A 26799-nucleotide genomic window follows, 5' to 3' on the forward strand; every position below is an offset into this window, starting at 1 on the left:
CGGCGTAGATAATGAAGCTTTCAGCATCTATTCTTGGCTTAGAGAGATTTTTTTTTCGGTTGGTACCAATCTGTTAACAACGACGTATATATACTCTGTTGTATGTAAACATCGCAAAAAGAAGAAATCTCGGGTAAATCCTATCTCGAGCAAATGGCAAGCAGAAGCAGCAATAATAATGAGTAAGCTTTCACTGGTCGTGGCCTGGCTGGAGTCATTTGTATCGCGATGGAGGCCTCCAAAGTAAGTCGTATAGTCTCAGCAGCAGCTTTGGTCCCAGTAAGGCGCCATCGTGGCTGAGGAAGTTTTTCTTTCCCCTTCTCCTATATTTGATTCGCTAGTCTACGATGGTTTTGGTCAACGGAAAAACCTCATCAAGTGGATTTGCTTTGTTTCGAGATTGTGATTGATTCCAGAGATGCACTCAGGATCTTTGAGATTAGTATTAAAACTCAAATGTCAAGTTCCTTAGTCCTAGAGGACAACTTCTAAAAACCCCTTTAAAACCTTTAGAATACTAGAAAACGTCAAAAAATGTAGTTATCTCTTCAAATTGTTCGTAGAACCATTATTATTCACTTTTCACAGTGAACTTTATGTAACAATCTCGATTTTTGTTGAAAAACATAAGTGATACTTTTAATTTGTTACACATTTTTGGACCTCAAAGCCAATTCAGCCGCATATGAGGAAGCACGCCTGCCAGTTTTTATAGGGTGATACGGTCAAAATTTGGTCAATATAAACTTGACGTATTTCTTTCAATTTTGCATTTAAAAAACTTGAACACATTTTGAAAGTGTGTGTGTTTAGAATGTTTGATTTTGGAATTCACTCTTCAGTTGTCCAAATGCCGTCCAAGGAAGAAGAGCAGCGTAACAAAATTTTTCTCGCGCATCGCGAAAATCCGAGCTACTCGCACGCAAAGCTGGCAAAATCGCTAAAAGTTGCCAAATCAACCGTTACAAATGTAATTAAAGTGTTTGGGGAACCTCTCTCTCCGAGATGCCGCAAATAAGCTGGGTGTATCGTCTACAACCGTGCATCGAGCCAAAAAACAAGCCGGACTATCGGCTTACAAGAAGGTAGTGACTCCAAATTGCGATGATAAACAAAATACGACGGCCAAAGCGCGATCCCGGAGGTTGTACACGACGATGCTGACGAAGTTTGACTGCGTTGTAATGGACGACGAAACCTACATCAAAGCCGACTACAAGCAGCTTCCGGGACAGGAGTTTTATACGGCAAAAGGAAGGGGAAAGGTAGCAGATGTAAGGTGTTGATTTGTCCTGCATTACCTAAATAATAACTTGTGTCATTTACATTCGCTTACCCCTCGACAATATGGGATAAGCTTCTGCGAATCACCGTTAGTCTCTTTCTCTCTTCCTTTCTATCACGCTCACACTCGAAAAGCTCAGGCTTTCGCCATTCGCATACGTCCAGTGTTCCAAGCAAGTGTTCCGATCTTCAGCGGATACTAATATCCGGTAGGTACTTAGGATTGGGAAAATAAGTAACCGGAGATTTTCCGTATGACCGCGAACTAGTATTTAACAGCAGATATTTTCAAGCACATGAAACTGTCAAAGTTCGCAAAGAAATACCTGGTTTGGCAAGCCATCCGTACCTGTGGCTTGAAAAGCAACATTTTAATAGCTTCCGGGATTGTCAACCAAGAAATTTACGTGAAAGAGTGTTTGAATAAACGTCTGCTGCCTTTCCTGAAGAAACACTGCCATAACGGTAAAAAGGCCATGGAGTGGTACGCCGCCAACAACGTGCAGGTGGTTCCCAAGGGCAAGAACCCTCCCAACACGCCAGAGCTCCGCCCAATTGAGAAATACTGGGCTATTGTCAAGCGGAACCTAAAGAAGACCAAAAAAACTGCTAAGGACGAGCAGCAGTTTAAGGCAAACTGGCTTTCTGCGGCGAAGAAGTTGGACGAGGTGGCTGTACAAAATCTGATGGTAGGGGTTAAGCTTAAGGTCCGGCAATTCGGATTTGGAAAAGCGGAAGCCTAACTGAATATTTTTCCTGAATCTTATACGAATTGAACTTGAAAAAGAAATTTAATTTGATATTTTAAATAAACGATTTCACCGATTTACACGCGTTTTTCCTTGACCAAATTTTGACCGTATCACCCTTTATTGTGTAATGGCTTCTACCCAATATTCATTGCAGGGGTGCCATTCGAAATGATGTGAAAAAAATTAAATTAAATTATTCAATTTTCAAATTGACGCAACTTTCTATTGATGCATTTTTGAGGGGCATAGTTGTTCTTTGAATCTTCAGCAACAAGATTAAGCTTGAAGAATTTGAGTCTATCTAGTGAAACAGTGAGGCTGTAGAATTTTTCGAACAAAGAAGTCACTTTTTCTATACTAATTTCCATACGAACTTTGATATTTTTGCTACAGCCCTTTGCAAATCCACAAAATATAGCACTATTGTTATGGCACCCAAAAGGAACTCAAAGCCGTGCGATTCTTTATTTAGTTTGATTTTTATCAGTTTAATGTATCATTTATCAAATCACTCGAATTTAAGAAATTCTTATAAAGTACTTTATGAAAATTATTTTATCGGCTATATCGGTGAAATTTTATTTTCTTTGAGAAAGAATATTTAAGAACTGAAAGATTATAGACGGATAGATGATTAGAATAAGGTGAAATATCTTGAAAATGAGTGAATGAGTACCTAATTTTAATTTGAAAAACTTTTCTTCACATTTCATCATTTTGTTCCTCATGGGCCTACTACTTTGCAGTGGTAGATACAGATAAAGTTGTAGCTACCACCACACAATAGTAGGCCTAGCGTGGTTTGCCTTACAAAAGGAAAACTTGCAGTGGGAACGAACACAAAATTTCACCGATATAGCCGATAAAATATTTTTCATAAAATAAAATTCACGATGATTAACTCTTCATTTGTTATTAAGTATTTCAGTAATAAGTGCATGAACAAGTTTTCAATTGCTGTCTTATTTGCTAAAATCAATGAACGACGAAGTATGTTTCTGGATTTTTTAGGTAAAAATTTGGGGTGCATTTTATACAAGGTTCTTTTTTTATTAGTTGATCACCCAGGTGGTAAACCCTTTTTACGGATTGCAATCCAAGGTACGGCGAGCCACCGCGTCCTCCCAGTTTGCTACTCTGGGTCCATGGGTGCAATTAGTGACTCATGATACTATGTACCCCTACACCATAAAGTCCACCAGGGGCCTCTGGCCATATTTCCCAACCGGACCTGCAACAAAGGCTATACCCACGATGGGAAGACCATACTCGCACAAAAGCGCTCCACGTTAATACTCGTTTATACCTACTACACCAGCAATCGTCATTCACTCTGTTCTCACGATTCACGACTCACGGGTTGGCAGTCCGTTCGCCGCTACTCGTGACTCGAGTCCCACATTCAGCCTCTTGCCACAATTCGAGACGTCTTGACCCGCCTCTCCTCGTGACTCGAAACCCTCTCACGCTCATCCTCTTGACCAAATTTGAGACGTCTATACCCGCCTCTCCTCGTGTCTTGAGGGCCCTCTATCAATCCGTCCCTTGACCCAATTCGAGACGAGAACAACCCGCCTCTCCTCGGGTCTGGAGACTTTAATGCTTGGGCGGTTTACTGAGGTAGTAGGTGCAACAACCCTAGAGGCCACAGCTTACTAGAGGCCTTCGCAAGACTGGAAGTTGGGCTAGACTGGGGTCACTGGAGCTACCAGCACCTGTCGCAAGCATGGAATACCAGACAGAACTTCAGTGATTGATATCACCTTTGCGAGCTTATAATTTTAAGCTGATATGAACTGGAGGGTGTGTGACAACTACACGCACGGTGATCATCAGGCGATACGCTATAGAGTAGGAGCCCGAAACTCGGCAGTTGTAGACAACCGGTGGTCCATGAGCGAAGATGGAAGATCAAAGTTTTTGATAAGGAAGCCTGCGCCAAAGCTATGAACATAGAGGAAGCATCGCAGGTCCATAGTGCTGGGCAGGTTACGAAAATTATGGTAGCGGTGTGTGACGTGACCATGCTCAGAAGGAGTACACCCAAGTGATGGCGATGACCAGCTCACTGGTGGACAAGCATGGAAAAAATCGGATCGAAGTACATTCAATCTGCAATCCGTGGTGAACACATTCAATTCTAACTGCCAATCGAAGCAATCGGGAAAGGAAAAAGTTCACACACCAGAATGAACACTAACGATTGCAATCCCGAATGAATGAACTTTTAATACGTTCGGGTGAACGAAACGAAGTCCGAAACATTCGCCGTGTTCAATTGGATCGTTTTTTTATTTTCACCACGACGTTCGCAAATGATTGTCGAAACACAATCGCCAAACGATTGTAAGATTGCATTCGCGAATGTTTCCGGTGATGATTTTCCGGTGCGGAATTCGCTTTTATGTCCCAATGGGATACGAACGCGAAACATACGTATTAGGCTTAGCGTTTTTATAGTTATTTCAATTAACAATAAAAATTTAAAAAAAAATTCGAGCGAATACCTCACAATTTTTTATTTCCTTCCGAAAACCAATTCAAACAAAACAAAACGCCTTCAAGTAGGCAAGCACGTAATCGCCTAGATGTAGGCAGATATTTGAGTGCTATGTCGGCTTACAATATTTATGTGTGGGATTTTATAACTTTTATGTGACGCATATAAAAGTTTTAATTTTGTATTCTGTATTCTTGCAATCTCAACATAATTAAATGATTATTTGGCAATTTTGGTTAAAAAAATGTCCCAGTAGCCAAAAGCTAAATCTCTAGGCTTCGTAAACAAGAGTGGACATTTTCAAACCCCCCTTTGTCAGTTTAGTTATCTACGCAATGTGTAAAGGTGCTGAATGTTCTTATTCGAGCAGAAATTAAAATAAAATCATGAGAAAACAAACCGTCAGCGAGCGCGGGGGCTATAACACGCACAAAATTAGCCGAAAAACAAGCACCGGATGGTGCAATCCTTTACCGGTTACAGAAACATTTGCGAATGCAATCGTGCAATCGTTTGGCGATTGTGTTTCGACAATCATTTGCGAATCAATTCACCCAACGAACGTCCCCAGCAAGAAAAATATTCATTACCGTTCATTTTCCGCTTCGCAGCGAAATAAATCCGAAGCGGCCCGCCTCGAATTTATTTCGCTGCGAAGCGAAAAATGAATTTAAAAATCACTGGGTCGTGGTGAAAATAAAAAACGATCCAGTTAACTGCGGCAAACGTTTCGGCCATCGGTTCGTTCACCCGAACGTATTTAAAAGTTCATTCATTCGGATTGCCAATCCGACCAATCAGCGGTCGTCTGTTCACGCTCGCATCGCCGATACTATCATCGTGAACGGAGCGGTGATTGAGAATCATTAGCGTTCATGCTGGTGAATGAATTTTTCCATCCTTGCTGGTGGACCTTAGAAATTACTAAGGTTCGTGCTAGCTGTCAGGCGTCGAATTCAACGAGCGAGAAACGATGCCGACAGAGAAATGAGAGGTGCCAATTATCGCAAAGCCAGGGTGGCACTCAAGCGAGCTATTAAAACAAGCAAACAGAACTGTTACATAGCGTTAAGCAAGAGTGTAGATGGTAGCCCATGGGGCCAAGCCTTTAGAGTTGAACTGGCGAGATTCGGTGGCCCAGGGTCGTTTAAGAAGATCGTTGCACATCTTTTCTCGCAGCATGGCCAGAGGCAGTGGCTAGTAACCACGTACGACGATGGAGTCCACGATATCGAGCCAGTAACGAACGAGGAATTTGTGGCTATCGCTCAAAAAATTGCTGTGTGCAGAATAGTGCAACAAAAGCGTCTCGGCAAGGAAACTTACCCCAGCCTGTGGAAAACGGCAAAGTTGGTGCTATTACCGAAGCAGGATAAATCTCCAGGACATTTAGCATCATGCAGACCCATTTGTCTGCTGGATACCCTTTGTAAACTGCTGGAGAGGATAATATTCAACAGACTTACTATCTACACAGAAGGTGAAAGTGGACTGTCGGACAGACAGTTTGATTTTCGGAAAGGAAGACTTACGGTGGACGCTCTTAAGAACGGTGACAGAGAACGCGAAGCGCGCCTATCAAAATAAGCGGACAGATGTTGCTGCCAAAGAGCTTCACAGGATACTTGTTCTCAATACCTTCTCCACCGCCATTGTATCGAAATGGAGAAGTAGATTTCTGCATGACGCAGTTCTTGACTGGTCACCGATGATTTATGCAGTACCACCATTCGGTAGGACATGTGGCTTCGCCATCCTGCCCAAAAACCCCAGAGCACGTAGTGTTGAACTGTCCAAGATTCGAAAAGGTGCGCATTAACATGCTTGCCGCCTGTGAACCTGACACGACAGCCGACAACATTGTGCGGAGGATGTGTTATTTTATTTATTGGTTTTATTTACATAGTATTCCGTATCACGACATAACTTGACGAACATAATTCCTAAAATTCACTCGGTCCATGGCAACCGTTCTCCAATTCCTCGGGCACCCCACGTTCACCAGATCACGCTCCACTTGGTCTAACCACCTCGCTCGTTGCGCCCCCGCTCATCTTGTTCCCACCGGATTCGTAGCGAACACCTGTTTTGCAGGACAGTCGTCCGGCATTCTCGCAACATGTCCCGCCCAGCGTATCCGGCCAGCTTTCACTACCTTCTGAAAAATGGGTTCGCCGTAGAGTCGCGCGAGCTCGTGGTTCATCCTTCGCCTCCACACTCCGTTCTCCTGTACGCCGCCAAAGATGGTTCTTAACACTCGTCGCTCGAATACCCCGAGTGTACGCAGGTCCTACTCGAGCAATATCCATGTCTCGTGCCCGTAGAGAACAACCGGTCTAATAAGCGTCATATACAAGTTACACTTCGTACGAGGGCTAAGTATTCTCGACCGCAGTTGCTTGTGGAGTCCATAGTAGGCACGACTTCCGCTGATAATTCGCCTCCGGATCTCACGGCTGGTGTCATTGTCTGCGGTCACCAGTGAGCCGAGATAGACAAAGTCTTCGACTATCTCCAGCTCGTCGCCGTCGATCGTGACCTTGTTATTACTGGACAAGCGGGTTCGGTCGGTCTCGGATCCGCAGGCAAGCATGTACTTCGTCTTGGACGTATTTATCATCAATCCAATCCTTCCTGCTTCGCGTTTCAGTTTGCGGTAGATCTCCTCCACCGCCGCAGATGATCTGCCGACTATATCAATGTTGGATCTGTTGAAAATCGTGCCCCGCATTTCGCCCACCGCTCGTCGAATAACACCTTCTAGCAGCACGTTGAACATCATGCAGGATAGACCATCACCTTGTCGAAGCCCCCTGCGCGATTCGAATGAACTCGACAATTCACCCGAAATCCGCACACAGCACTGCGTTCCATCCATCGTCGCACTGATCAAGGCGATCAGTCTGGTCAGCTTCCCGGAAAAGCCGTTCTCGTCCATGATTTTCCATAGCTCGTTACGGTCGATCGTATCGTATACTGCTTTGAAGTCGATGAATAGATGGTGCGTAGGGATTTGGTGTTCCCGGCATTTTTGGAGGATTTGCCGTAATGTGAATATCTGGTCCGTCGTAGACCGTCCCTCCATAAAGCCGGCCTGATGACTTCTTACGAATCTGTTTGCTTGTGGCGTTAAGCGGCGGAGTAGGATTCGGGACAACACTTTGTAGGCGGCATTGAGGACAGTGATCGCTCGGTAGTTCTCACAGTCCAATTTGTCGCCCTTCTTGTAGATGGGGCATATTACCCCCTACTTCCACTCCTCCGGTAGCTGTTCTATGTCCCAGATCCGGACTATCAACCGGTGTAGGCAATCGGTCAACTTGTCCGGGCCCATTTTGAAGAGTTCAGCTGCGATGCCATCCTTCCCAGCCGACTTGTTTCTATTCAGCTGGCGAATGGCTTCCTTAACTTCACTCATCGTTGGGAGTGGCTACTCTTCGTCGTTGGCTACGCCGGCGATGTACCTTCCCCCACCGTCTTGACCTCCTGCGTGTGCGCCGTTCAGGTGTTCATCGAAGTGCTGCTTCCACCTTTTGATCACCTCACGATTGTCCGTCAGGACACCCTCGTCCTTATCCCGGCACATTTCGGCTTGCGGCACGAAGCCTTTGCGGGATGCGTTGAGTTTCTGATAGAACTTTCGTGTTTCTTGCGAACGATGCAGCTGCTCTAGCTCCTCGAGCTCCTCCAGGTCGAGCTCCTCAAAACGTGGTCGATCTGTGATTACGTTTGGTACGGTGATCTCCAGGTGTACTTGTGTGGGAGGCGGTGCTGAAAAAAGGTACTACGTACGGCCATTCGTTTGGAGGCGGCGAAATCAATAAGTCTGAGGCCGTTTTCGTTGTTCAGCTGGTGCGCACTGAACCTTCCAATTGTCGGTTTGAATTCCTCCTCCTGGCCGACTTGAGCATTGAAATCCCCGATGACGATCTTGATATCATGTTTTGGGCAACGGTCGTATTCACGCTCCAGCTGCGCGTAAAATTCGTCTTTGTCGTCACCGATACTTCCGAGGTGAGGGCTGTGCACGTTGATGATGCTGATGTTGAAGAACCGGCCCTTGATTCTCAACCGGCCCATTCGTGAGCTGATCGGCCACCACCCGATCACGTGCTTTTGCATCTTTCCCATCACTATAAAAGCTGTTCCAAGCTCGTGTGTGTTGCCGCAGCTCTGGTAGATGGCACGACCATCTGGGTACGTTCGTACCGTGGAGCCCTTCCAGCATACCTCCTGCAGCGCTACGATGTCGAATTTGCGGCTCTTCAATTCGTTGGAGAGCACGTGGGTACTGCCCACAAAATTTAAAGATCGGCAGTTTCATGTTCCAAGTTTCCAATCGCTAGTCTCTTTTCGTCGTGTGGGTCTTTGACGATTTCCATCCGAAATTTGTTGTTCGTTGTTCGTTGCTTATTTTTTTTTGTAGTCACGGGCTCGCAAGGCCCGCAGCTAACCCCACTATCTCGCAGGAGGACCGTCGTGAGGTTGCTGTTTTGGGTCCCGAACACCACCAGGACGTTGTTGCACTCCACACGCCGCCCCTGACATGGAGAACAGACGCGTACGAAGCCCCCTAACTCAGTCTGCATGCGACCAAAGCATCCACTGGGGTTGGGTACCCGATCTCCGCTAAGGTTGCTCGCACCCCAGCTAGCAAAACGGGGAGATAGAGAATCGGAGTTGCAGACAAGAGGTGATATGACCACTACCCGAAGGTTGGGTGTATGGGGTCTCGAGTTACACATTGTCTACCGTTCACTAGCCTAGCAGCGATGTGTGATGATGCCAATACTTGGAGTTGGAGCCAGCACCAGTCCGCGACCATTGTAGGATGACTTTTTTGTCGGGGAGCATCTAAGTAGAGTGTATTCGAAACTAGCAGTAAGTCATACAAAGATAAGACTTTACCTTCTGCGTATGCCGAGCTGCTTGATACGTAACGTACGTGTGTAGGATATCTCCACCGTATCCGAATAGAACGCGCCCTCTGCGACGGAGGCTGCGGGGATAAGACATGACCTATTCCGCAGTCGAAATCATAGGGGGAAGAGTATTTACGCTGCGGAATACTTTTGGATAGAGTTACTTCACGTCGTCCTTGGGTGAGTCATTCATGTCGGTGTAGAAAGACGTCTTCGCCGGGAATCGTCTGTGTAGTTTTGTAAAGCCCCGGACGTGTGCAGTGAAAGGCGCGTGTTCAGGATAATCTTCTCTTGATCGGTACACGGACGGGCAAAGAGGAGTGGGCCCCGTGTCAAACCAAGCGGAGCCAAGACTTCGAGTCGTTAGAGGAGAGGCCGCTGGTCTCTAGCAGTGGACTCGAACAAAAGCGGAGCGCACGATAGTCGTGGTAACCATTCGAGCTTCGAGTTACGAGTAAAGGCCGAACCTCAAGTCGTCAGAAAAGAGGTCCTAAGTCTTGAATCATAAAAAGAGGCAGGGTATATATGCTGAAGTTTTGCTTTGAAACCGAGTAAGCCGATGAGCGCAGAAGCGTGGACTTGGTCTCCCATCAAGGGTACCTACAGCCTTCGATGCAGGTCCGGATGGGAATTAAGCCAGAGGCCACAGGTGGTCTTTATGGTGTAGGGGTATTTATTATCTAGAGTCGACCAATTGCACCCATGGACCCAGAGTAGCATACTGGAGAGATGTGGTGGCTCGCTGTACCTTGTGAAGCAATCCGTGAAAAGCATTAGATAGCCCACCAAATAACCGAAGTTCTACTCGTGACAAACAAAAGAGATGTGTCACACATGGAGATTACTGTTGGAGGACACACGACATCTCCTAAACAGCAGCTGAAGTACCTTTGAGTAACGGTCGACAACCGCTTAAGGTTTGGTGCGCATGTCATGGATTATGCCGAACTGTCAAGGTTCAAAAAGTAGCAAGAGACGGCCTGGAGACGGAGTACACGTCGACTGATAGCCATGCTCAGCAGATGCAGTTTTTGGTATCGCGGGCATGTTTCTCATCGGCATTACTCTGGCGGAGGATAACGAAGGATGTTACGAATTAAGAGCTGTTAGAGGAGTGCGTAAAGATCAACGAGCAGCGTCAATGCTTAAGTGGCAGGGGCAATGGGTCATGGCTGAAATACTTTCATTGGTTTATGCTTATCAGGTTTGTTTCAAGGCGTCAACAACTCCTAAATTTGAACGCTGAAAAAGTTGTACGTGAGATGTGTCGCAAATAAACTTGACAAGCTAAAAGAAGGTCTTGAGCCTCGTTTGACAGCACAATTCAAAGGCAACGCGATAGTAGGGCGTGTTATAACCCTAATCTGGACTCATACTTACGTGTGTTGATTGAGGCTTGAAAGGTCTCACGTACTCAGCTACGATCTTCCATGCAGCAAGAAAAAGCGGAGAAACCAAACAGGGTTGTTTAACGGGAATTTTTTTTGGTAGTTCCTCAATCGACCGTGCCTTGGTGGTTAGAAATCCTACGGGAGTGGATGCTATTCAGGGCGCAAGTTACTTTGAAAGCGTTACCTTATAAACACGTGTCTCGGAACCTCTGTACTAGTCTGAAGATAGCGAAAGAGAAAAAGGAGATAGAGGAAAAAGGAAGAGGGTGAGATATACAAGAGCACAGCCTACTTACTCCTTGATGTAGTATCAAAAGGTGAAACCAAGAGGCACATCTGGCACATCAGTTTAGTAGTTCCTACAGTATTAACTTTTCAGCAAAAAAAAACAATGGTTTTTCAACAGAAATAGCTTAGCTTAATTGACTACTCACATCCACCTTAAATCATTTAACCCGAAGTATTTTATACAATTTTTTGAGTAATGGGTATTCGATGTTTTAAGAATCTATATATATAAAAAGCAATTTCTGTATGTTTGTTTGTTTTTTGTCCTCTATAGGCTCAGCCGTCTGAGGAGCTAGAGAGTTGAAATTTGGCATAAATGCTTTTCTATTCTATTCTATATTTTTTGTTTATAGAGGATTTTAACCAACTTGGTCATTCGTCCTCTTAAGAAAAGTTTACATTTTTAACTTATGTCTAGAGTTTTTGGATTATTTTAGTACTTCTCAAGAATTGTAGTAGGTTGTCCTCGTTGAGCACGTTCAACGCCCTCGATACGTCATGATCAATTCCACAGTTCTGTCGTTCTGTCCCATATAACCTGCATTCTCCAATAATATGCTCAACTGTGAGTGGTTGATTGCAGGTGTTGCACGTGGTTATTCCTTTCGTGAAAAACTCTGAATGCGTGAGCATGGTGTGTCCAATTTGGAGTCTAGTCAGAGCACGTTGTTCTAGGGGGATGTTTCTATCTTTCCAGCGTAAAGTGGTAGATTTGATTCTCCTCAAGAAAAGTTGCAAGAGATTGAAGAAAATCTCCAAAAACTTAAAGGAACCCTGTGTTGGATCCCCGGTCATGTAGGTATCGATGGAAATAGCAAAGCTGACGAATTAGCTGAAAAAGGTAGAAGTGGTCCGAAAATGTCATCTGAGACTCCAGCGCCCGACATCATCACATGGATAAGATCGGAGATAAGGCTTAAATGGGAAGAAGATTGGCTAGGTAACCGGCATGGATGCTCATTAGGACCAGGCATGATGACAATATTAATTATAGATTTTTTTTAATGTTTTCGGCAATCTTGTCCGGAAGTCCACCTCTGCTATCAACTATACACTGCTATTTTTTGCCCCACATTTTATTCCAAGTATTTCAACACCACTAGTCCGCCAGATGGGGATGTTTTCCCGCGGGAAAATTAAATCAACGAGAAAATCAGCACCCTTATCTTTGCATTCGTTCAGTTGCCTGCCAGTCTGGGTTTCATTTACCAGCAGCCATTGAGTGGTCAAAAGTGGCTAACAAAGTTGCGCTCTGCTCCAAAGAGCCAACCAAACTGACCAAGAAAAAAAGGAACAAGATATCTTGGGAAAAACCACTTCCACCACATTGTGGGGTTCAGCCTTCAGCCAATCGGGGCTAGCTATCTTGTTTTCTTTTATTGCCCTCTCACTTTTTTGTATCACTCTCTCTCGAACTGACGATACGATAACTGAAAGTGAAAACAATTTCCGGCTTAATTTCTGTTAATTATTTAGAAGGCGAATGCATTGGTTCCCGGATTGGATGTGGGTGGGGAACTAAATTAAGAGAATGGCTAGTGCCTATCGCTTAGAGTGAATCTTTTCCTAATTTTTTGCTCCATTTCTTGTGTTTAGTTCGAATGATCTTTTTTGCTTTGATTTGCCATGGGAGCTTTTCGGAGACTTTTTCCAAGAAAGATTCCATCCAAGAAAGAGTGTTTGCTGCTATCGACGGAACGATTTGTCAGTTGGAAATTGTGATTTTCGGTTGAGTTGATTTAAAATATTTTTTTTTGAATATTTATATTGAGCTGTTATGATAATGAACTGTTGTATTAATGTTTATTTTATATTTTCTTAAATTTCATTACAGTAAAAATCCGGATCAGTTGATTGTGCGTCGGCAATCATACGAAAGAATTGACCCAATCGATTCACTTGTTGGAGTTTCAGTACCGTTCGGAAAGCCTGGAGATAACTTCGGGGAGGTGTATCGAAACGTTGATCGAATCATCATTCCGGATCAGTACGCCAAGACGTTCGAGCGACTAGAGAACAATGTTGTAGGTATAAATAGTTAAAATCGATGTATGACAAATATTATTCGAATGACTAAAAAATCACAAAAATAACAGTGAGAAATTAACATAAATAGGTTTATTTAACAAAATTATACTTGAAAACATTGTTCACGGATCCCCTCTAAACAACTCGCTAAAATATTCGTATCATAAATTGAATGAGAGCATATTTCCTTCCCGTTAATGAAGCAATGTTGGCATTCAATCAGCAGCAGCAGTAGCAACAACATCCATTTTCCGTTTGGATTGATGCTGCATGACATGCATACGAAATGATTCGCCCTGCTCATTGCTCTCTCTCTCTCTCTCTCTCTCTCTCTCTCTCTCTCTCTCTCTCTCTCTCTCTCTCTCTCTCTCTCTCTCTCTCTCTTTTTCTCCATCCTGCCGAGCCAATTAAATCTTCATGGTGAAATATTCATAGGGCTCCTATTGGCTTCCGAGAGAAGACGATTGTGGATCATCGGAGTAAAATAGTCAATAAAGTGGCTCAAATTATTATTTTTGAAATCAAACTCCAAAAGTATGAGTTGCTGAAAACTAAAATTTATCCTTGATATACTAGGCAAGCATATGAATTTTTGAGCTTGTTCCATGGCAAACTTTTTGCATGCATTTAATCTGGCAAATAGTTTGTCTCAACCATGTAGGGTTTAGTTAATTTAATATCTGGACACAATTAATTTGCTTATTTCAGAGCTTCATTATATCACAAAATACTCGTTTTGTTTTCTTCATGTTGGTATTAGCCCTAATCCGCTCCTGAGTGTCAATATGACACAGTTGGAAATTTGGTGCCTTGTCGAGTGCATCCAAATAAAAAAATCTTCGGGAACCCTCAATGAATTTTTTAAAATTTTTAAATTTGTATCATTACTTTTTATATGGACGCATTCTAAAAGTGCAGGAAAAAACTCTCTAATCAGACCTTGAGCGTCTATTTGACACTCCTCGCCTTAAACCGCTAATTTATAGTTTTAGAAACCTAGTAATGTAATTAAAATATGTTATCCAGACATGATTCACCATTAACATTTCAATTTTCCGTTACTCAAAGTCTAAGAAAAAAAATCCGAAAAAAATGTTCGGAAAAAAAATTGAAGATCAGCTACAGAATGCTCAAAATAAATTTTCATTATATAAGATATTTTGTACGTAAATTATTCTATTTTCTCATCATCTTAACTATAGAGGCCAATATTTTTGAATAAATAACATGTGACTGAATCAGAATGAAAAAAGCTAAATGAAAATCTGTTGTTAAAAGGCTGATAAAGCCGAAAGTAATTTGGAATCATTTATTTGTCACTTGGAGTTGAAACATGACGAGGAGGGGAAAATGAAAAAAAATCTAAATTTCAAATAAATTAGAACACATTGTACAAAAGCTTGTGTGCAACAAACTAGTTTATAACTACATTGCACAAAATAAAAAAATCGAGTTATTTTTGATCAAAATTTTGAAAAAATCTCGAATACAAATGGTGATACAATACAATTATTTCTTTTAAAGCATTTAGCAAAACTTTCGATTCGAGCCCTTTAGTCTTAATTTCATTAAGTGAACTACATATTAGTAAAACTTGCACGAAAGTTTTGAATTGTCTCTTGTCAGCGTCTCAATGTTATAATATTTAATTTTCCTTCGTGCGTTACAATCATGTTATCAAAAATCTAAATTCTTTTTTTAGCTCATTGTTTGAAACTTTCACTTTAAAATGTAATTAAAATTGAATACAAATTTTGCGTGAACTCTGTTATTTTTCATTTAGAAAGTTCATAATTATTTAAAAAGATTTGATATCCGAGTCTTAAAGTAGGGTTCTGTTCGTTTTCTGACAGTCTCGATGAATACAGTAATTTGACTTAAAAATTAAGATGCTCTAAATATTCAAATTTTTTCATTCCGTTTCCAATTCTGAGTGATAATTTCAGTTTTTTTTTTAAATGTTGTCTGACAATGAACTTTTATCTGGATGATTCAACCAAATTATGAGCTACGGATTATTATTGGAAACTTATAGTGTTTGATTTTTTTTTATTTTGATCTTAAATTTTCATCCATTTACAGATTTCTGAATTAAATCCTCATTTTGAAATTATGTGCTATCTTCTCATGAATACTTTTTATTTCAATGTAGGAATAAAAACATCACCATTATTCTTCTGATTTTTTTTCAAATATTTCAATTTCTTAAAATGAATTTGAAATTTAAATCAATCTTTCATATTTAAGATGTGATTTTGGACTCCAATTCTGGATTTTGTTTAAAAAAGCTGGCATTTATTTATTGATAAAAGTTTTAAGAAATAATTTTCATCCACTCGCTTTAAAACTTTAATTCTGCAAAAAAATCATATTCTAACAGATTGTGTTTGTATTTTCAAAGCAGAATTTTTTCAGTTCTGATTTTGAACTTTTCAGCTGAAATTTGATTGTGATGGCATTGAATCAGGATATGTCTTTCTAGTTAAAATAAGCGATCATCAGTTTTATTCTGAAAATCGGATTTAATATCGCTGCACATTGAATGCTGCACTCGCATTTTCGATTCGATTCTGAGTTATGGTCCTAATTTCAATGTTTTTTTTAAAGAATTCAATGCTTATGTTTGCATTCTGTAGTTGAAGTTAAATGTTCATCTTCACTAGGTTATTTTAATGTGTCTATAAAATTATCAAAATATTATTTTAATCTCTGGTTGAACTCTAGATTCTAAAACTTTATATGGATTAATTCAAAGGAATTTGGTTCTTTTTGAGGCTTGTATAAGAAAACCGTGTTATGCAGAAGTGTAATTTATTTTCACATTGAAATAATTGAAAAGATAAGTTAAAATAAACTAGGTACTACAAATATACCATTATTATAGGGGCCCCATAAAACAATTGACCACCCCCCGCTCCCCGAAGGCTTAATTTAGCTCTGAGCTGTTTTTTGTCGCCCGTGACGCTCTTCTTTGAATAACCAAGATCAAAGAATCTAATGTTTTTCATGGTCTGCATAATTTGTAAAAAATGTTTCTAAATCTTCATCAACTAACGCAACCAATTTGCCAATCATAGCTTGAGGGGAATCATGGGCCACACCATGTGGGGTCTTAGGCCATCTATATTTTGCTGTTTTTTACACATTCAGAACTTAAAATACGTTATTACTATCTGCAAAGTTTTCTTATGCCAAATTAAGAGTTAAGATAAATGTTTTGTCCATCTTTTCTAATGCGATAAAGTCAAACATAAATCCTATATATGGAATTTCACCGAAACGTGCGCGAACCAGGTTTTAGGAACTATTCGATCATACACAACTCTTTTTTTAATTTCTTCATCTGAAATTGCTTTTAAATATCTAAATGAATTATAAAATTTTAGTTTTGGGTTAAATCATAAACTTTGCACGTTATCTTGTCAATTTGGATTTGGTGGTTCACGTTTCCCCACAGTTTTTCAAAATGAAAAAAAACTTTTTTTAAAACAGTCAAGACTCGGGAAATTAATGTATTTAAAAATAATAAGAAATGCCAAATGATACCTTAAAAATGTAGAAAACTTTTTCATTTAATTTTCTCTTTTTATCTTTTATAACAAAAAAATTATGAAACAAAGAAAAAAAGTGGCCCATGATACCCCACTCTCCCCTATTGTTATTTAACCAAATGTTTACTCTTATTGAAATAGGAAACAATTGCAATTAATAAACTCATAACATTTAACAATATTTGAAACAAGGTATTTAAAATGGTCTTTGCCGCTGTGGGAACGTTAAGAGCTTTCAAACGGACATTCACATCTTAATCAAAATTAAATTTTGTCAGTGACTTTAACTATTCGTAGCTTTAATTCTGTTTTAAAACTTAAATTGTACATCCGAATTTTGAAACATGGGAAAAATATTAAATATTCTCAAAACTCTACTTTGTGAATGATTCAATTTGACATTTTTTGCAAAATTTCGACAAATAAAAAATGAAATAGGTAATTGAAGTTTAGCCAACTTTAACTAGTTTAGGAAAGGAAACGTGCTAAAAGACAATTTTATTGATTTTTAATCATTCATATTTTTACAAGCAAAACTCAGAGTGGTATAATTTTTGTTTTGATAAGTGTCTGAAATCTTAATCCTAATTTAAAAATTATTCATATGTGGAACTTGCTGTTTAAATTCTGATTTTGTGTGACAATTTTTTAATGAATACAATTTCGAAGTTTCCGTAATTCAATCACTTATGATCTGCAATTTTCAACATTTTTCAACATTTTTTATCTTATAGAGAATGTGGTTTATGCTTGAGATAGTTTTCTACGACGTTTCGTTAATTTAAAATACATACATTTAGAATATTTTTGAACAGGATCTGGAAAAGCTCAGAGCCCTAAAATGTATGTACTCAACTAAAAAATCACGATTTTTAAGAAATTTCCAACTTTTCCCCGCCATATACTCATGAAATTGACATTCCGATTTTTCTCGCTATTCCCGAGTTCTTTCCAATCCTGAAATAAACGATTACGGATTAAAATATTCTGAAAAAATTAAATTCAATAAAAAAAAATAAAAAATGAACTTGCATTAAGCTAACTTTGATCTAGATTTCAATTATGCAGTTTGATAGCCCCAAGTCTGTCAGAAGGAAGGATTATTTGAATATAGGGTTAGTTGCCCTACTTTGGACCCTTCAAGCTGTGGTTTATATGAACAAATGTTTTTCTCATACATCGACGGGTGTTATTTGGTTTTAAGAAATCCCATTCGTAGTTAATGGTCTCATCTGCAAGTTTCAACGAGAATTTCTATCCTTGGTTTTGCTGTTTTTGATAGATTTACAATGATAGGGATGATGCAGATTTTCCATTTTGAACCTACTGTTCCTATTTTAGTACTGGACTTGTACCCTTTATATGACATAGGGTGAGTGCTCCTACTTTGGACCTAGAGCCTATTTTAGTCCTAGAATGCCGTAAATTGTTAAAATTTCATTTTGCTAGTATAGGATAAAGATACTCTTTTGCGCACAATGAACTTTTATACTTCCTGAATCCTACCATACCGCTTTTTGCCATATGAAGTCTTTCTGATAAAATTTTCATCGGTTTTAAAAATGTACCTCCTCATCAGTGGTAAATCAGACAACTCAATCAGTGGAGCGCGTGTTGAGAAATTAGAGTGAAAAAGGAGTTTACAGTCCGTTTATTTACAGTCCAAGCCAAAAATAACAGGGACATTACTTTTACTGTGAAGAATATGAACCATACTACCTATTTTTTCTACAATATATGAGAAACAATGGAACACCTGGAAAATTAGTAAAGGGTTCAAAATTAGGAGACTTTTGATTTTGATGTTCCATATTAAGACCTACCGCCATCAAAACTTTGTTTCAATACCAAAAAATCATTACGAATTTTTAATTGGGTTTTATATAATTAAGAATCAATATAGAACAATTTTAACATTTTTAGCAGCTTTACGAAAATAAACTGCAAGTTAGTTAACACAAGAAAAAATCAGGTTTTGTTCTGCTGTTTGATTTCATGGGGAGTGAAAATGTTTGAGATATTAATAACAGTTCATATTTATCACCGCAATGGTAGTTTTCCTATTAAATTCGGCTTTGCCTGTGAAATAATGTGATTTATTCTTAATCTTTCTAAATTCTCGAAATGCTTCCTACTAATTGAGCTGCTTGTTTTACCAATAAAGAGAAAGTACTTAAAAAAACGTTGAATATTTTATTAGCATTGCTTTTTATGGCTTAAGCGGTATGATATGATAAAGGAAGAAAAAGAGTTGATTATTGGCATAGGAGTGCAAACGAAATGAGTTATTTACAATTTTCGGCATTTTAGGACTCAATCAGGAAAACTCACTCCACATATATTTATATTACAAGCAATTTGTTTTTTTTCGAATATTTTTCATTTTAAAAAAACTCCCAAAGATTATAAAACTTTTCAATTTATTTTCGGTTCGACTTAAAAAAAAAGCTTTTCCGAAGAACGGCTAAGCCTCAAAAAGTCGATTTTTTGTCATTTTTTTTATATAATACCAGATCACTACATTTCATGCATTTTTAAGTCATTTGACATTAAAATTTAAAATAAGATTTTTCGAGATTCCTTTGGACCTCCCTCGGGTATTTATAAAAATTCTTTAGACACATTCCACGCGCTTGTACCGCTTAAAAGGGATTTTTATCCGTTCGCGTATCAAAAAATCTCAAAATTGTCTACAATTTTGATAATTCAAATTACACAAAACCAACGGAAAAAAAGAAAAAGTTTTTTTACATATGTGTTACAGTTTTTTTGTTGAAAAAAGTGGTGTTTTTGACAACTTTTAAAAAATCATTAATTTTAATATATGGATGATTATTTTTGGAAATATTTTTAGTATGATCAGAAGCCAAAAAACACGGCTTTATTTTGTAGAAAAAAGAATTAGTGTATATCCAATGTAGTTGGTTTGAAAAGCGAACAAAAACAGTCACAAATGAGTGAATTCACGTCACAAAAAAAGGGAAGTTTTTAATTTTACGAAAAAACTCTGACTTTTTTTTAAATTTAAAAATGAGATTTTCTTTGAAAATGATAAGACGATTCTAAAACTCTAAAACTTATAGAAATCGCTTGGAATCTAGCTGAGTTACAACAGCGCGAATGAGTGAATTCACGTCACAAAATTTGAATTTTTGTTAAATTTTATATGAAAAATGTGCTCTGAATGCTGTTTTAGCCCTCCAGATGGTCGGATTTTTACAAATCGAGCATAATTTAGTTGATTTTTTAATAAGATCATTATTTCCAAACAAAAATACAAAAAGATTGAAAAAAAAATTTTTTTTGCGAATCTTTAAATGAAGTCAGTAGTAATTTTAACATATGATCCCTCAATATGTTGCTATTCAAGTGCTTATCAAAAAAAAGGAGAAAGTTTGGTGCAGATACTGAAAATATATGATTGTAAAAGTCGAAACAACAAAATATCGTTTTTGAAAGTGTACATAAAATTTGAAGACTCCAAAGAATGGTTCAGTATAACCACAGTATAACTTTATATTTCGTGACGTGAATTCAGTCAACTACCCTGTTCTGTTTGAACTGAGTGAATTCACGTCACAACTTCAAATAAGCATAACTTCGTTCGTTGTTGTTCAATCGAGAAGTTCCGTACATCAAATTGTGGATAATTTTTTTCTTTACAACTCATTTGAAGACACTGATATTCTATTTTCACAGAGAGAACAGTAAATCAAAGATGTATGTACTAAAGTCCGAAATGGTTAATTCACGTCACAAAAGTGATTAATCACAACAAAAACAACTTAAATTTTAAAATGACCAAATTATATTCATCTTGAAGGAAATTCAATTTGCGACCGTTTGCTACAATTTTTTTCATTTTCAAGTAAATTGGTTGACTTCTAGAATGATAACAGTGCAGAAAAGTCCGGAGAAGCGATTTCACGTCACGGTGGAATGTGTCTTTCGTTGATTTTTGGCAAAAATTTTTTTTTAAGATAACACCAGATTTCAACTTTTCATGTATTTTTATGTAAAATTTGGCTTCAACATTAAAATTTCGATTTTTTCGATTTCTATTTATGTACCATTGTTAATTTTTGAGCGTCAAAAAACCGAAACTTCGAGCTATTTGAGGCATTCCTAATTCAGGTCCGATTGAGCTGAAGTTTTGCACATGCCGGTTTTTTGGCTAATCTATAAAATGTATATTTTTTGTTTTCGAAATTCGACATGACCATTTGGCTGCCACCCCAGTATAGAACATGGTACTATTTTTTACAATTCCAAAGAATTCTGGTTTGTTATTTTTTTTAAATTAACTTTAAAACTTTGAGAAAGGGCGGTGATTTTATCAATTTGAAAACCATGAAATTGACTAAATGTGAATTTTAGTATCACTTTTTTAGATTTACGGGATGAGGAGGTTTTAAATCTGTTGATAATAAAATGAACTAAGGTAAACCGAGGTAAATGGGGACGGGTTTTCGCATAGTTCAACTTTAAAAAATCAGCAGTGGGTCAATTTTGATAAAATCGCGTTCTATGTGATGCAGAACATGTTGTTCACAAATGCTGAAGAGATGAGCTTGATAGTCGCAAAGCGAAAACTCACGTTATTTGTTATGGACTGCTGGTGTCTTCACTTACCCCGCTTTATGGGGTAATTTTTCCTTTGATTTCTCAGGAAATTTTAAACAAATTTGGGTTTTTTTTAGTTGAAAACGTTACTTTATTGCTAAAACCGTCCGAGATTTTGAAAAAAGTTCATGGTACTATTATTAAGGCATCTTTCAATGATTATTGTGTGTAATCCGATATTATCCAAAATATATACCTCTTTTAGAAAAAACAAGTACACACTTTTCCCAATTTTTCATGATCTGAATGCTAAATAAAGCTAAATTGTATTGAATGAAGGAGAGAAAATTTAAAAAATGTGTAAACATCAAGTATGTATAAAGCCGTCCTCAATTACCTCAGGTAGGGTTTGGAGACAAAATTTTAAATTTTTGTAACTAAACCCTTTTTTCTCAATATTTTACCGTCGTTTGTTTTCCGGATTGGTCGTTTCGAATGTAACGATTGTTTCAATGTAGAGTTTTTCGTCAAGAGCCAGTTAGTTTACGAGAAATTTGCGATTGAAAAAGATGCACATCAACTCCACATCGTAGTTAAAAATAGAAAATTTACAAAAAGTCACCATAAACATCCACAACTTCCAAAACCGTATCTCTTTTACAATTATTGGATAGATTACAAGCAATTTTAACATTCTGCATTAAAAGTTTGAAAAAATAGTTCACAGTATTGTTCTAATAGCCACCGTCCCCACTTACCCCGCGTCCCTACTTACCCCGGTGTACCTTATTTGAAATATTGTACATAACCTGCTGACACGCTAAACTTTTATTAACCTTAAAATTCATAAATGTTTAACTGTATTTTCACGTCCTTTACTTCCTCGTGCGCTTGAATCAATTTTTATGAAAATCGTTTTAATGTTGTTCGACTTGTGTCCCATTTTAAGTTGATTTTGTATGGGGGCCTCCCTTCCATTAAGAGTGGGATTCTTAAAACTTTTATACAAACACTCTCTTACCCGAAAAAACCCTCGGATTTCAAATTTCACTTCATTCCGTCCGCCGCACGCAGGAATATATAGAACAGAAAGTTGGCCAAAAGTGTTTTTTTGATGTTTTTTGTTGACTCTTAGATATCTTAGAATAAGACCATTAAAATAATATAAAAGTTTATGAAAATTGTTTTTAGTCAATTTAATCACCTAGCAATGATTTTTAAGCTTTCCGTTAAAAAAATTCGATATCAGTATCGAATCCGCTTGATACTTCAGATATTATCATCCACCTTGAACAATACAAATATCATTGAATTATTCTAATAAAAATCCTCTTTTTTTTCTTACCCCTTGGATGTACTGATTTCTGTTCAAATTTGCATCAACAAATTTTTGTAGTTTTTTTATGTAATGGGCTTCAAAAAGACCCTGAAATTCAGCCACTTTGCCAGGTGTCTTAGAAACTTTTTTTTATCATTATTTTTGATTTATTTAACGTTTTAAATTGCCTGTTTTATCAATCATACAGGGACATAATGCTATTAATAATAATGCATTTAAGTTAAAAATCACAGTTTTTCAAATTTTGTTTCATTCGACATAATGAAAGCTCACGCGAGAATCACTAATTCGAATCATTTCCAGTCATTTCACCACAAAAATTTGGAATTTTGACTGATTTGTAAAACAATTCATGTACAAACTCAAAAGTCTGGACATGTCTACAAGAAATGTCAAATAAGAACCGCAAAAGTCCCAGTTTGTATATGTTGCATAAAGAAATAAGTGAAAATAGGTGGAACAACAAAAAAGCATTTTTTGCAAATTTTGGAATCGAGTCAGTCTTATCTCTAAAATTTATCAAGAAATGACAACTTTTTGCAAATAAAGCAAAACATAATAGTACACAGAATTTTGAAATCTGTAGACAAAATTTTACAAAAACATCGATACCGCCTAGATGCCCATAAAATTGGACTATAGTGGTAACAGCTGCTTAACATCAAATTGGGTCTAAATATATCGGATCAGAGAGAAAAAGAATCTTAAACATTGTAATATCGAATCGAAAAAACCCAATGCCTAATCCATTTTTTCATACTAAAATATCGAATCAAAAAATCGAACATCTGAGTCGATTTTTCAAAGATTGAACCAAGATCGGCAAGGATCGATCACATAGGATTGAAACACGTAGGAAGAAGCTTAGGTGGTTTCAATGCATCGTGTCTTGACTTCAATGTCTTATTAAAGGATAAATGACTCACTATTCCCCTTAATCTCTTCCCTTCGTAATAAAGGTTGAAATTCAAAGAACCCACAAACCGATCATGACCGTTTGGTCTCTGGGTTGTTGGGCTTGCAATGATGATAATCGGAAAACGTTCCTCGAGCAAACGGCAAAGTGTGGACCCATTGAAGAGTTAATTATTAATCAGACTTACTAGCACCACCAGAAAACAACAACTTCCAACCTTTCCTAGTACGTACCACCTTCAATAACCGGTGTGTTTCTTCCATCCACGTGTGTTTCTTTAGGCTCTACTGGTTCTGCAATCGGCCGAGGATAAACAGCATCGGCCGCTTTCAATGAAACAACAACAACATCAGCGGCCATTCTTCGAGAGTGAACCCATGCACAGGCTCAGGCGTACCTTCCAAGATATCACCTCAACAGCATCATCATCGTTTTCATCATCATCCCAGGCCACAAGCCCATCCGAATCCTCCAGGAGCTTCCTCCCAGTTGATGCACGAAAACGCTCAGAATCACACCAAGATGCTGATGGCAGTGCGGTGCTGTTGAAACGACTTCTCCTGGACCGAAATCCGGAAGACAAACCATCTTCTCGTCAGCAGGAATCGTCTTCTTCTGGCTCCTATATTTGCTTATCATCAATTATAAATTATCCCTCGACAGCCTCGCTCCCTACTAGCAGCAGCAGCAGCAGCAGGATGTCTAATATTTGTCAAACTTATTCCTGGAAGCGGCTGGAGGAGGAACTCGATGGGTCCCGGGAGATGAAGCTGCCCCGGAAAACTTCTCCGTACGTATGAATATATTAATTTTTGTTCTCTAACTCTAGCAATGAATTTCTGGGCGAATTGGTCTGTTCAATGTTGATACATTTTGTATAGCTTAGTTTAAGTATCGTGAAGAAATCAAAATTGGACAGTTTCAGAACCACAAAGTTTACCCAGCTTTTCCATAACGTAGGCTAATTTTAAGAAATGATCTAGGTGTTGCATACATTCAGGGGTAAAAAATTATTTAAAAAAAAATTCGATAATTTTTACCAGAATCCCAACCGCTTATTAGAATCACAATCTTGTGAAATCTCCCGGAATCTAATTGGCATTGATTCCAAATTCAAACAGCGATCCTCAAACAGCAGCAGAGCACCGAAATTAGAATTGATAACGGCCATTATTCAAACTTCGACGAAACCATCTCGTCAAACACCGCGTTTGGAATAAATTTTGCAGGCGCCTGAAATAGAAACCGGAAAGAGTTTTCCCTCCCGCAAAAACATAATTCGCAAATTCAAATTCTGTCCATCAATCCGGTGGATGAAGGAGTCCAAATGAGATGGATGGAGGCTGGATATGCATTTTCCCCAAAAGTATCCCAATCGGAAAGTTTTCTTTCGCCGTTGGTCTGTTTAACTTTTCCAACTTTCCATTTGCCGAGGCAGAATTTTCTTTCTGTTACTTTTCTTTCCAATGTTCATCGGTTTTCTTTCTTTACCTTTGTGATATCAAATTTCGGTTCGTTCTGGTAACTTTGCAAACCTAGGGGGATTCTTCATTTTTTTTTATTCTCAAGCTAGTTCTGGCTCCACTTTCGTCAATTTAACATGGTAATGACGCTGCTGAAAAAGTTGGTACCATTTTTATGAATATAGCACTAGCTATGAACTGGAGTGAAGAAAACCTGCGGAAATGAGAAAATGTCCTGGAGCAAAGCACTACAATATGTGCCTGGTTGTAACTTGAGAATTTAGAAGTGGTTCTCAAGATTGACTCTCTGGAGCCACTAAAAGATTATTCAATCCCTAACATTTGTTCCAAGTTAAATTGAACTAAAAAATTCTGCAATGAAGTAAACAACAAAACATTCAAAAATATTTGAAAAGGAATGTAAGAAATTTGACGGCAAATTGAACGGTTTAATCTCTGGAGCCACGATTAATTTTACTGAGTATTATTTAATTCTGAAGCAAGATTCGAAGTTAGAACAATTTAAAAAATATTCTAGGTACAAAATTCAGGTTCGGACTCCATATCTATCTTTCAGATTCAGTTTTCAAACTCAGATTCAGATTTGAGTTTTCTGATTCAGATTAAGATATCAGATTCCGAATCCAAAATAATGTTCGAGATTTTAAATTCAGATTTATGATTAAGATTTAAAACTCAGATTACAGATTCAAGTTTCAGATTCAGATTTTAGATTTTAGATTAAGAATTAAAATTCAGATTTCGAGATTCAGATTCCAGATGCAGATTTCAGATTCAGATTTCAGATTCAGATTTCAGATTCAGATTTCAGATTCAGATTTCAGATTCAGATTTCAGATTCAGATTTCAGATTCAGATTTCAGATTCAGATTTCAGATTCAGATTTCAGATTCAGATTTCAGATTCAGATTTCAGATTCAGATTTCAGATTCAGATTTCAGATTCAGATTTCAGATTCAGATTTCAGATTCAGATTTCAGATTCAGATTTCAGATTCAGATTTCAGATTCAGATTTCAGATTCAGATTTCAGATTCAGATTTCAGATTCAGATTTCAGATTCAGATTTCAGATTCAGATTTCAGATTCAGATTTCAGATTCAGATTTCAGATTCAGATTTCAGATTCAGATTTCAGATTCAGATTTCAGATTCAGATTTCAGATTCAGATTTCAGATTCAGATTTCAGATTCAGATTTCAGATTCAGATTTCAGATTCAGATTTCAGATTCAGATTTCAGATTCAGATTTCAGATTCAGATTTCAGATTCAGATTTCAGATTCAGATTTCAGATTCAGATTTCAGATTCAGATTTCAGATTCAGATTTCAGATTCAGATTTCAGATTCAGATTTCAGATTCAGATTTCAGATTCAGATTTCAGATTCAGATTTCAGATTCAGATTTCAGATTCAGATTTCAGATTCAGATTTCAGATTCAGATTTCGGATTCAGATTTCAGATTCAGATTTCAGATTCAGATTTCAGATTCAGATTTCAGATTCAGATTTCAGATTCAGATTTCAGATTCAGATTTCAGATTCAGATTTCAGATTTCAGATTTCAGATTTCAGATTCCGATTTCAAACTCAGATTTCAGATTCAGATTTCAGATCCAGATTTCAGATTCAGATTTCAGATTTCAGATTCAGATTTCAGATTTCAGATTTCAGATTTCAGATTTCAGATTCCGATTTCAAATTCAGATTTCAGATTCAGATTTCAGATTCAGATTTCATATCCAGATTTCAGATTCAGATTTAAGATTCAGATTTAAGATTC

The 26799-nt window shown here is 38.1% G+C and overlaps 1 protein-coding gene across 5 annotated transcripts in view; it reads left to right on the forward strand.

Moving 5' to 3' along the window:
- Positions 1-26799, forward strand: part of LOC129744692 (uncharacterized) — a 292192-nt gene that overhangs the window by 244325 nt on the left and 21068 nt on the right. For all 5 annotated transcript variants that reach the window (XM_055737336.1, XM_055737337.1, XM_055737338.1 and 2 more), the window contains exons 6-7: positions 12972-13161; positions 23816-24324. In XM_055737336.1, coding sequence (XP_055593311.1) covers positions 12972-13161; positions 23816-24324 — 699 coding nt within the window. The remainder of the gene's footprint in view (positions 1-12971; positions 13162-23815; positions 24325-26799) is intronic.

The sequence above is a fragment of the Uranotaenia lowii genome, chromosome 2 (assembly GCF_029784155.1).
Source record: "Uranotaenia lowii strain MFRU-FL chromosome 2, ASM2978415v1, whole genome shotgun sequence".
NCBI classification, from domain to species: Eukaryota; Metazoa; Arthropoda; class Insecta; order Diptera; family Culicidae; genus Uranotaenia; species Uranotaenia lowii.